This window comes from Rhineura floridana, chromosome 5, assembly GCF_030035675.1.
Source record: "Rhineura floridana isolate rRhiFlo1 chromosome 5, rRhiFlo1.hap2, whole genome shotgun sequence".
Classification (NCBI taxonomy): domain Eukaryota; kingdom Metazoa; phylum Chordata; class Lepidosauria; order Squamata; family Rhineuridae; genus Rhineura; species Rhineura floridana.
This window is the reverse complement of record NC_084484.1, coordinates 129,998,915-130,011,396: the sequence shown is the minus strand read 5'-3', so window position 1 is coordinate 130,011,396 and position 12,482 is coordinate 129,998,915. Positions and strand designations below refer to the sequence as shown.

General features: G+C 40.7%; 1 protein-coding gene across 9 annotated transcripts in view; it reads left to right on the top strand.

Annotated features, from left to right (window-relative positions):
• The first annotated feature begins 4,648 nt into the window (after positions 1 to 4,648).
• Positions 4,649 to 12,482, top strand: part of ARL13B (ADP ribosylation factor like GTPase 13B) — a 63,738-nt gene continuing 55,904 nt past the window's right edge. For 7 of the 9 annotated variants that reach the window (XR_009762850.1, XR_009762849.1, XM_061628060.1 and 4 more), the window contains exons 1-3: positions 4,769 to 5,029; positions 7,268 to 7,447; positions 10,696 to 10,766. Coding sequence is in view for 7 of the 9 variants with exons in the window: in XM_061628060.1 (XP_061484044.1) it covers positions 7,389 to 7,447; positions 10,696 to 10,766 (130 nt within the window). In the remaining 2 variants the exon portion in view is untranslated. The other 2 variants (XM_061628054.1, XM_061628055.1) reach the window with 2 other exon arrangements.

Genomic DNA, 12,482 nt, shown 5'->3' with positions numbered 1-12,482 from the left:
GGGGATGGGGTCTGGTTGCATATATTAAAGGCAGGGTATTTCCAGGAAACATTCCTGCTGTTTCAGATGGTGGGTAAACAGGATGCACTGGAGGGAACCTTGTGTCCATGACCCAAAGGTTGCTAAACCTCTCTTGGTGCTGGTTTCCAGCAGCTTACTGGAAAAGAGAGCAGAGGAAGGGAATTATACACAAAGCTGCCTTTCGATTGTATATTTCCCACTAGTTTCATTAGCAGGACACTGAATGAACACTGACCTTCCCAACTGCTTTATTCTCCAAAAATCAAGGGCTGTTACTTGCTACGTTTACTTTATATTTGACTGGGCTTTTATTTCTCTTTATTTCTAGGTTTTTAATAGATATTTATAGGTTTTATATGCCGCACAATAAACAAAGTATACAGGCGGTGACCATAACATATCCATAAAAAGAGGGCCCTTTGGTAGTCCTGTTACCCTCAAAAGCTCAGGGTGAGCTGGTCTGGAATTTCTCTGTGGTGGCCCCTAAGTTGTGAAACTCCCTTTCCATAAAGGTGCATCTTGCAACTTCTCTGTGCAGTTTTAGGTGAATGCTGAATACACATCTCGTTACCTTGGCCTTTGACACTGAAGACATGTATTTTTAAGACTTACCCTATTTTGGGATTTTTAGGTTGTTTTTACATTGTTCTTAAAGTTGAATTGTAAAATTGTTGTAACCCACCCTGGGACCTTTGGGTGAAGGGTCCATATCTTAACTTAAAATGTATTAAGTTAAGATATGGACAGCGATACACAACAACTGATGGTTGAGTGATACATTAGAAAAGGCCTGTGTCTTAAACAAGCATCTGAAACAAACTGATGGTGCTTGCTTAGAAGTAATAGGCAAGACATTCTACAACCTAAGTATTATGGCCCAAGCCTGTGGATTTCTATCCCAACTGAGACAGACACCCTTCTTGCTGAACTTTTGGCTCATGTCAGCACTTTCTTTTTCCAGCAAGCATTTTAAGATAGTGTTTGGGTTTCTATTTAGCTTTATGATTAATTTTTATTGTTTTATTCTCTGTATGGTTTAATTTCATGTACTCTGCTTAGAAATGCTAATGATTAAGTGGTATATAAATTCCTTAAATAAATAAAATAAACCTAGGTGCAGGTGCACTAAATGCCCTCCCTCTGTAGAATTATGTGACTTAATAGGGCTTCTCTGGCTGAATGCCAAGATCGGGCAGTCATAGCAGCATCAGTATATGTGGGCCATTTTAAGTCAATTCACATTATCCATCTTATGGACACTGCTCTTATCCCCCAAACTGGTCTGAATTCAATAACAAAGTTGGGTTGTTGTTGTTGTTTTAAAAAAATATTTTATGTAACTTTTTGGTAACTCTTTTCCAGGTTCAGTGGACTAGCCAGAGCAGTCTCAAAGACATTCTAAAAATGTCAGCATCCTTAACTGCTAGGAGATGGCACTAAGAGATGATCTAGAATGGGGCAGGTTTATATGGGGCAAAATGATTCCTTGGGTATAGTGGTCCTGAGCCATATAAGGCTTGAAAAGTCAAAAGAAACTGTTTCATGTAGAATCTAGATTTTAAACAAGCTTCTTTATAATGCTTCCCTGTATCCAATACATTCTGATCAAGGGAAAAATAATAGTAGTAGTAATGTTTCCACAACATCTGCAGCGTACTGCTGGATCTGGTGACCAGGACATTCTGATGTAAGTGTTACTGATATAAATTCCAATGTGGACAACAGTGCTGAGGACATCATCAGGTCTGGTCAGCCAAAATATCAACAGTGCCGAGGACATCAACAGTGCCGAGGACATCATCAGGTCTGATCAGCCATGAGGCTAACAGTTGTAGGATTGGCTGGTAGGATTGGGACCCCTTTCCAGCCTCTGATTTGGAATATGGATCTGGAAGTTGGGATCCGCAGTGGAAGAAGCCCTGCTCTACTTCCTTTCATATGTTGATCACTCTGGCCTGGCCAGTCTCTTTGTTCGCTGGATGAATCAATCTGCATATGTAAGGATGTGGTCCAGAGAAGTCCCATTGCGTTAGGAACTCTTGCCAGAAAGTGATCCTCCTCGCAAAAGGAAGTAGTTTGTGTGTGTGTGTGTTACTGTGAGTCTAGGTAAAGCTGGAAAGACATACAGAGAGGCTTGCTGTGTGCACTGAATCGAAGCCATGGCTTTGGGGTGCCTCTCTGGAAGCCTGATGGGGAAGCAAGATCTGTTGGACTTAATGCTGACAACCCCTTCATCTTACACTTAGGTTGTATATACGTGTAAATAAACCATATATCATAAAGACACCATAGTATCTGCTGATCTTTCCAAACAAACCAAATCCTGTGAAACACAGGAACCCCTGGAAGTCATGCACTGCTCGGAGACTGGGGTGCCCATAAGAATATAAAACATTCTTTTTAGAGAAATAGGGCAGGCGAGTGATCTCAGGGGACTCCACCGGTCCACTACTGCTGCCTATTAGGGAGGATAGGTGAGCAAGCATAAATAACTTTTCCTTGTGACTGCCACTTGCTCATCCACTTTGGCAGATGAGCAAGTAATGCCTGCCCTGTGCTACCTGTTCCATAAATATGGGCTGGTGTGTTAGGAGGCACTGTTATTGCCACCACAGGCAGCACTACAACACAGACAGCAGGGAGTCAGATAGGCCCACTCTTCTCTGCAGTTTTCTGTACAGTTCTCTAGAGTTGGCTGACAATTAGGTCCCGGGCTAACTTCAAGGTGCTAGTACTGGAGTACAAAGTCCTATACAACTTGGAACCAAGATACCTAAAAGATCATCACATCAAGCTGATCACTGCACTCTGCAGGAGAGGGTTTCCTCCATATATCATCTAATGAGGAGATCCATTCCGTACAATGTAGTAATTTGGCTTTTAGTATGGCAGATCCTAAACTTTGGAACTCTCTCTCATCTCTATTGTCTTTTCGGCACCTATTGAAGAACTTCCTTTTTTCAACAAGCCTGTTAATGGAGATTTTTTTATCCCAATCTGTATCTGAAGTTGATTTCAAATTTTTAAAAACAGTGTTACCTATGTTTTTATTGTTAAATTGTTTTGGGATGTTTCATAGAAAGTGTCCATAAATTGAAACAAATAAATCCAGAAGAAGATGAAAAAGGAGACAGAGGCACTGGCTGCCTCTGAAGTAAACAGAGGCAACACCTTTTCTTCTTCACTCAACCCCCCCCTCCCGGGATTGGGCCTAGCCTTTATCTGGGCAGTGGTGGAGACTAAAGCCAGCACCACCGTCCAGGAAGTGGGAGGGTGAGTGGAGGTGGCTGCTTTTGTCTTGCTGCTGGCACCATGACCTTGCTCCCTGAGAGGAAGTCACAAGTAGTAGTTGCCATATCCACTCATTTGCATACTATCTGTCAGCAGGGTGTATGAGAGATGTGGCTTAGGATGCCCATAGGGAGGTAGAGGTAAGTGAATTGAGATGAAGCAGGTCCAAGGAACAAGCATATCCACTTGGCTTGTCTGCACTCTCTTTATGGTTGTTGGAACCGAGCTTGATGGGTCCATCCCCAACAAGTAGATGCTTCTCCAAAAGGAAGACAGCAAGGGGAAGCAAGGGCTACTCCCTGCAGCTCTACTTGTTTATCTGGGCTCGCCTGCTTACGTCGCCCTGGCAGCTGTTGTGAACTTCTTGAGTGACAGGCAGCATAATAAATAAATACTGTCTCTCAAAAGTTTGTAAGGAAAACAGCATTCCCCTTTTGTTTTGGGGAATTCACAAACAGGAGAGACTGTGTGCCACATCTGCACTATACATTTAAAGCAGTATCATATTACTTTAAACAGCCAAAAAATCCTGGGAACTGTAGTTTGTTAAGGGTGCTACAATTTTCAGTTTCCTGGGAAGAGGGATTGACTCTTTTGTCAACTGTAGGTCTGTGAGGGGAATTGGGGTTTCCTAACAACTCTTAGCATCCTTAACAAACTACCGTTCCCAAGATGCTTTGGGGCAAGCCATACCTATTTAAAGTGCTATAATACTGCCTTAAATGTATAATGCCTATCAGGTTTTTTTTTTAAAAAAAAACCCTTTAAAATGTCTCAAGCTTAAGTGTTATTTTCCCATCGCTAAAAAGGGAAGATGGTTTATGGAAAGTCTTCTACTTGCTTAAGTTGTTATTTATTATTTATTTTATTATTCCATTTATATCCCGTCCTTCTTCCCAGCAGGAGCCCAAGGCGGCAAAGTTCTTGATGATGTAATGCACGGCATATATGGCTCGACTAACTTTCTTGATTTACCTGCTCTGCACACATGCCATTTTGCTGTTGTTTCCCAACATTGGACCCGATTGTGTTACTGAAAATCAAGCATGCATAGTATTCACTGGTGGCGCAGGACTTGCGTTGACACATGCAACAGCTGGATAGGATGAGGATCTCCAAATAGGCAGCCTACTCTACTCCATGTGTGCAAAATAAAACGGAACAACCCTACTCAAGAATTCCACGCGTAGCGCTCACTCTGATCCCGCTGGAAACCGTCCCTGGCACTTTCGTAAGTAATGGTTGGTAAGTAGCCGTCAATCAAACAAACCACCCACTCTTCATTGGCTCTCTCCTTTCCTTGTTCTTCCTTCTTTTCCCTTCGCTCTCTCTTTCGTAACCATTGGAAACCAGCTTGGTTACGCGTCCTTTCTGCGTCTCGTTGTTATCGAACTATCCCTGGGACTCGACCAATAAGCGATCTCTGCCAGCATCACGTGAAGAGGGAAAGGTAGGCGTAAGGAACAGTATCACGTGGTTGTCTGGAAGGGTCCATCTGAGAAGCCGTGGTCGCTTGGGGGTTTCTGAGTAACGGGTGAGGCGAAAGGGACAGTTAGGAGGAAGCGGTTGGCGAGTCCCTGAGTGGCGCCACTTCGGGAAAAAGAGAGCAGGCCTCTCCGTGGGACTGGCTGTGATGTGGGGGTGGCGGCTGAAAACTGGGACCCGGCATCGTACGTTGATACCCTCCTTTCCTGGTGGCCGCACTGATGAGAAGCTGGTAAGAGGGGCTGCTCGATTGTGAGGCTCGGATCTAGCTTGCTTCTGGGCATCTTATGAGCTCAACGAGAATAAGCCAGGGTGGCTTGAGTGTTCGACCTAGAGCAACGAGATCTGGGTTCAAGGTGTTATTTGCAGTAGCAATAATAACAGTAGCAAAGTCTATAAGACTCTCAAGACACAACAAAGGCAAGCCCCCACTTTGCCTGTTTCTCTCACCCACGTTAGAATACCCGAGGATGGGAAAATAGGGACTTTGTTTGCCGCTCTGAACTCCTTGGAGAGAGGGAATAAAATGAATGACTAGATAAATAAAACAGTATTTATACAGCCCCGCCTATGGGTGAGCGTGGCTCCTTGTACAATGTAAAGGCAAAAATAGACTGTTCTCTCTAGGAACTTAAAATCTAAATAGTTGTAAGTTTAGGGCTAAAAGGATACAGAATGCACGGATGTAACTAATGTGTTCAGGTTCTTGAGATATTTTGGGTGGTGTTCAGTGCTAGTCCTCAGTAGACCTATTGAAGTGAACAGATATGGCTAACTTAGGTTCAGTAGCTTAATGGGTCTACTCTGAGCAGGACTTGGTTGAATACAACCTACTATTTTGATAAATTCTATGTATTCTATTTATTTACTTTACTAATAGTATTTCTGTGCTGCCCCATTACTGAAGTTCTCTGGGCAGTGCATATACAAATGGTTTAAAATATGGTAACAACAATAAAACAGCCAAGTTCAAGTTAGAAAGTGAAGCACTGACTTTAAAAAGCAAAACCTAAAAATCCATTTTAAAAATATGGATGAACAAAAAATTCTAGAAGCATAATGGTCAATCTGCAGCATTTTTGCTGTTGTTGTTACTTTGGTAATTAAGAAACCAGGGTTCACTACTCAGTAGACACAGGACAGAGAGCACTAACAATTGGTGCACTTGTTGGATGTAACTGTAAGATTCATGAGTCTGACGTATACTATACCTTTTATATTTAGATTTGTACATAAAATATTTGAAAAATGTAGAGTAATGTAAAACTCCATGAATATGTGTAGCCATCCTTTAATGACTTTTTGTGGCAAATGCATTCCCAGACAGCCATGTAGTCTAGTAGGCTAAGTAGCGATTTGGATTATATTTTAAGAACGACTTTGTGGTTTTGATTATTCATCAGGTTTCATGGAGATATGACTCTGACCCAATTCCCTTCATCTTAAAAATCACAAATCTAATGTGTCCACCCAAACCTTATATTACTTGTGGGTAGACTCTACAAAGCTACTCCGGACAAATCTTTCATCTGTCTTTCCTAGTTGTATAATAATAAATTCAGCCCCTTGGGGCATAACAACATTGCTGTTGTTCATAGATACTTGTGGTGCTGACACATACATCCAAAAATTAATATTCAAATATTTTGCATGTGTGCTGTAGCTCTTTTTGAAAATGTGGACCAGCTGTGTCATGATTCTTTGACACTAAAAATTACAAAAGTATACATCCTGGATACAGGAGTTTGTAAACATATAGACAGATCTGCCTCACCTGTCTGATCCACTTTCTGATTGAATTAACGTCATTAGGTGAGACTCAGTCTTATTGTCAGCCTTGTTGAAGATTTTGTTGAAAGGCACTAAGAGTAGTGCCTGCTCAGTGATGGCACCCATAATCTGGAGTTCCCCAAGGAAGCTTGTCAGGCTTTAATGTTTTTTGATCTCTAGTTTATTATTGAACTATATGCATTTTAAAGCAATAGATATAAATGTTAAAATAATATAATCAGCAGGAATAATTGCTTTAGTGTATTCTAGCACCACACTGGTGCAAAATCTCGTAGATAAGATAGGAATCCTGTCTTTTATATATAAATTCTTCAAATTTAGTCTCTGAGAACATTTTATATCAATTTACTGTGGTACAAAAAACATGTTTCTGGCCCAAGTAAAAATGATGGTGCCTCACTTGCTGGTAACTTCATTGTACTTTCATAAATTCTAACTTTTTCAGTGGTGTGGCTATGTGGGTAACATTTGATAGTAAACTTTTATAAAGTTTGTTATCTAGCATTACCCACATAGCCACACCACTGAAAAAGTTAGAATTTATAAAAGTAACTCTTTACAATAAAGTTAACAGCAAGTTAGGCACCATCACTTTTGTAGAGTTTACTAAGTTGGTTTTGAAATAATAAAGTTTGGTGACTAGTTACTAATTGTAGTCCCTTCCCTTTCTTTATTTTAGTAATTAGACACCATCTGAGTTGATATTTTCTACTGTGGTGTAGCTTTGATTAGAACTCCAGGATCCGTCTACATGCTGCATCTATAATTCCTTTGGTGTGCTGAATGGCTGTTGGATAGGGATGTATAGTCTGATGGCCAATTGTTGCAACTGGCTAAAGCGGTGGCGAGAACCTGTCAGGTAAATAACTAGACATTAGAATAATCTTTTTCAATGACTTGAAGTGGTCTAAAACTCACGCTATGTATGGCAGGTGTCACTAAAACCAAGGACTGTATCCAGTGCTGCCATTCCATTCATGCAGCAAGCTGCCACTTGTAAACTGAATGTCCCCATCCTCCACTCTGCAACCCTCTGCACACCCTCAGAATCTGCTCCAGAAAGTTGGGGATCCTCTAGAATGATATTTTGGGTGCATGAGGAGAGGAAGGCAAAGTCTCAGTGTGTGAACAGAATGCTATTTGCGTAGTGTTGAATACAACCCAGTGTTTTTTTTTTAAACACACACAACTATTTTGAAATTACAGACATTTAAAACTAAAAAATAAAAGGAGAAAAATTAATTGACAGTTTTAAAGGTGTTTTTCTTTCAAAGCTGGGGAGGGCAAATACATACAAGAGGCTTCTGTTGATGACATTCCTGTGCCCATTATTATTCACCAATTTTATTTATAAACTTATTTGAACTGTTAGCATCTAAAGGTGAGGGACCCTATGTATCTTCATTATCCCCTAATCCAGGGCTTTCTTTCAGCCAGGGCTCAGTGCCTGTACCTCTTTTTGCTGGATATCAGTACAAGAACAAAAGGTTTCTGAGTGTGCACATGGTGCCTTTCTTAACTGAAGTAACGTTATCTGTACATGGGGAAATGTGGTAGTTAAAGGCACAGAAGCACAGCACAAGGAAAACCATGATCACAGTTTAGGATCACAATTGATAGCATCTTTCCACATGCTCCAAGTGGTAAACACCCAGAGAATCCCCCACTTTTTTTTTGCTCAGAAAGTACTAAAGTGCATTTAGCTGGAAGTGAAGGTTTTTCTTCTATCCCACTCAATATCCAAAGCTTGCTAGTTCACCCTTGGTACTTGTTTCCAGTGCCACTGGAAGCAATGAAGGTCTTTGAACATTGCACAACCCACCCTCCTCCTTACTGCGTAGCCATTATTAGCCTATGCATTTTAAGATTAGGTTTTGAAAGACCTAGAATCTATATGGACCCTAATCCTCTTACAGCATAGTCTTTAGTAAGTAATCTTTGTAGATCTTTATAGTTCTGTTCATACTGATTGACTTGGTTGCAGGACAAGTAGGAGACATTAAACCAGGGGCCACCAACCTTTCGGGCCCACTGGGCACAACCGGCTGTCTGAATTAAATATCTGCATGTCTGGGGTGTGTGTGTGTGTGTTCAGTGTAGGAGAGGTTGAGTAGTGCAAACAGGAACTGAGGAGGAAGTGCAAAGATTTCCATGCATTGTGTATTATTGTCTGTTTCCGTATTTTCCATCACATGACCTTACCTTTCTGTCCTTGCTCCTTGCCTCCAGCATTCAAACACCACTTCTTTGTTGTAAAAAAAACTCCTAACAACATTGACCCATCTGCCCTCTAAAGCTACCAGCCAATTTCACTTCTGGCCTTTATCTCCAAACTCCTAGAGCATGCTTCTTACTTTCACATTGTCACCTTTCTTCCAACTCTGCTTTTGACCCTCTTCAATCTGACCTGCACTCCACTGAAAGTGTTCTCATAAAAACCACGGTCCTTCTAAGTGCCAAATCTGAAGGCCTATATTCAATTCAGTTTCTGCTACTATTGCTAAAATTGATCACTCTTACTTGACGATCTAAGTCCTTGTGAGTCTGTCTTCAGTTGGTGCTCTTTTGATCTGTCTAATTACTCTTCCAGTGTTGCACTTCCTCTGCTTTTCCTTTCTCAGAAGTCTGTACTTTGCTCTCTACCATCCTGTATACCAATAACAAGCTTATTCTCAAAATGTGGACCCTTACGTAGCCAAAATGTCACCATCCATGCACAAGAGGAAGGTATTACCAGGCTCAGTGAAACCCTAAGGTTTGCACAACTATTAAAAAAAGTTAGAAACAAAAACTTAAGCAGGGGCAGGGACCCCAAAAACTGCCCTGTAAGTGTTGGAGCATTCTGTAGTCAGTGAGCAATTGACTATAGATTGCTCCAACGCCGTCTGTTGAATGGTGTGTGTGGAAACAGGCAACGAAGGTGAGAGGGAATGGAATGGAGTGTCCTGGATGAAGGCATGGCTGGTTGGATCCGCAACAAGAACACTCTGTTCTGTGACATTTTGTTGCAGGTTCCACTTTTCCTTTTGATATACATTCTCCTCACATCCCATGGCTCCCTGTCCTTGATACTCAGCTTTACCCCTCTATCCCAGAACATATGCCCCATATTTTGCCTGTTTTTTCTGACATTTCTGCTTGGATGTGTCATCATTGTCTCAAGCCCAATCTATAAAAGACCATACTTTTCCTTGTTCGCTCTCTCTTTGTTGTCTGGGCACAAAACACTTGCTTTTTTCTTTGATTGTTTTGTCTTGTTTTTGCCCCCCATATTCATCTGTAACCAAATCATCAGACATCTTTCTTTACACCATTACAGAAAATATGCCCTTTCGTTCTGTCCCCTCAGCTCTATCTCTTGCCTTGACAACTACAGTTGTCTTCTGTCTTCAAAGATTGTCTTGCCTTTGTCCACTCATGTCTGTACAGTGCTCTGCTGCCAAAGGTATACACTTCTCTCCTTGCTTTGATCACATGCCTCCTTAAATCCCCACTACAGCTTCCTGTCTGCTCTTGGATCCTGCACAAGCATCTTGTCCTCACTTTCAAAACCTTCCATTGCCTTGCCACCTGCCCCATAAAATTGCTCATCTCTTGTATCCCAACACATCCTTTCTATTCACTGTTGCTTGTCCAGCTCCTCCATCCTCAACCATCCAGAGGTCTCCTCCTACCTGAAACAACTCAAACCAGAATCTTCTGCTGCCACATATGCCTGTAACTGCATCTTAGGATGCCTCTGTTTGACCATTGCTCTTGCTTGTTCAAGTCCTTTCTCAATACTTGCCTCTTTCAGGAAACCTTTGGAATTTTCCCCTGAGTCCCTATAGCCTACTGTATGCATAATTGAAATACTTCCCTGGTTTTACTACTGCCTCCATTCCCCTTGCCTTTTCTCTGTTCCTCTGTATCTATTTAAGATTATAAGCTACTTGTTAGTAGTGCCTGTCAAACCTGTTTTTTATAAAGTTAGAGATGGTGCTACATATAAATAATAGGTACTTAGTCACAATTCCCAAGCATGCATGCAAAGATTTTCTAAAACTTAGTGTGATATTTGGTTAGGAATAAGTCTCAAAAAACTTTTTCTTTTTATACAATTCAAAGGAGTGTGACATTAATCATGGTGGGTCTTGATAATGCTGGAAAAACTGCAACAGTGAAAGGAATCCAGGGAGGTAAGTAACGTCTAACCTAATCACCTTTAGGAAAATTGTCTTTATAAAATATTAAATGAGTTTCTTTAAGTAATGTAAAACAAGGCCAAGGCTGCAACCTATCTCCTAAGCCCCATGGAATTCTGTAGGATTTATTTCTATGCAGACATGGGTAGGATTGCACTGCAAGATGTCATAAAATGCTGGTAAGAATAAAACCTCCAAATGAATAAAAAATACTTTCTTTATGTTCATGTCAATGACTATATACTACTTCTTGTTGCTCATATGATATTTAACACTTTGAGGCATACATGCTGTATTTAAATAGATTGCACTTCATTACTTCATAGAGGTCTGTAATCCAAAGTAGGGACAAAGACTGCAGATATGGTGTGAAGAAAACCATGTAATACAACTGAGGACCTTCTTGCTGTTTGATGCTGGAAGCCCCACTTTTTAAGCCGATGTGTGTCTCCTCAGCACTGGATACCGTTCTGGTTGATAGGAGAAAGCAAAGCTCCCAACATATGGATATATCTCTCCTTTGGATTCTGTTTGAGCCACAGTATATTTGGAACTGTCTTGGGCATATGGACAGCACTTAAGCTAGGAACAAACCCCCTTCAACACAGTACTACACCTGCATAGATGGTGCTACTATTCATTAACACTGTCAAAATACTTTTCTTTTGTGATCATTGGTGTCACTTTTTAAAAATATCATTAGCCACATGTCTGTTAGTACTTGCAGAGCTTCTGGATAGCATTAAAATGTCTGGAGCATTATAGGTACAAAATGAGGCTGTTGCTTTTACTGAATGTCAGCAGCCCTTCAATGCACATATCTCTACTGCATGCTCTTGCAGTGGGAGAGAGTTCTACAAAGAGCTGTTGGAGCAAGAGAAGTGCACCTATCCCTGTAGAGAAAATAGTTTTTCTTAGGAAGTGCCATTGCATCATAAAACTGAAGGGAAACATCTTTGGTAGGTATGAGAGAAACTGCTGACATAAATTTGTTTTAAATATAGCAAATATATAAAATATTCAGGTTAATGAGGTATTTCAAATTTTAGTTTAGGATACAAAATCAATGGTTCTCTGCCATTTTTTTCTTTTGTATGTGCAGTAATTCTTATTTGCTGAAAATGCACAGTAATGAGCATACATTAGTGAATTTTACCTAAAAATCAATGTTGTGGGTATTTTGTTATTATATTGACTCATAATATAATTAAGCAGGAAGGAAATTGCATGTGCATAACGAAGCGTTATTCTAATGAAGATTTTTATCCCCATTTGTATTTGGGAAGGTACCAGCAATTTGCCAGATCACTTTTACCAGGACCATAAAAATCACTTTTAGCATAATTTCCCCCTTCTGCCAGCTCCAGTAAAACAGCGCACTGCATGCAGCCTCTAAGTTGGATAAAACTATTGTATTTGAGCTGAGAATAAGTTTCTGAAGTGACTATTTTTAAGTGTTTGGCAATTTACTGATATACATGAAGGCATTATTTATGGATAATAATGGATGTTTCACGTATGAAATAGTATCTTCTTCAGGATAAAATGTCATATGACCTGCATCCAAATGGCCTGCATACAAGGGCTTTTTATTTTTTCCAGTTCAGTGGAAGCTCCTGACACCTGCAAAGCCACCCCTGGAGATCAGGGGACTCTCCAGGCTAGGCTTCTTAACTGGAATTCTGCACCAAAAGAGAAAACTTCACTACT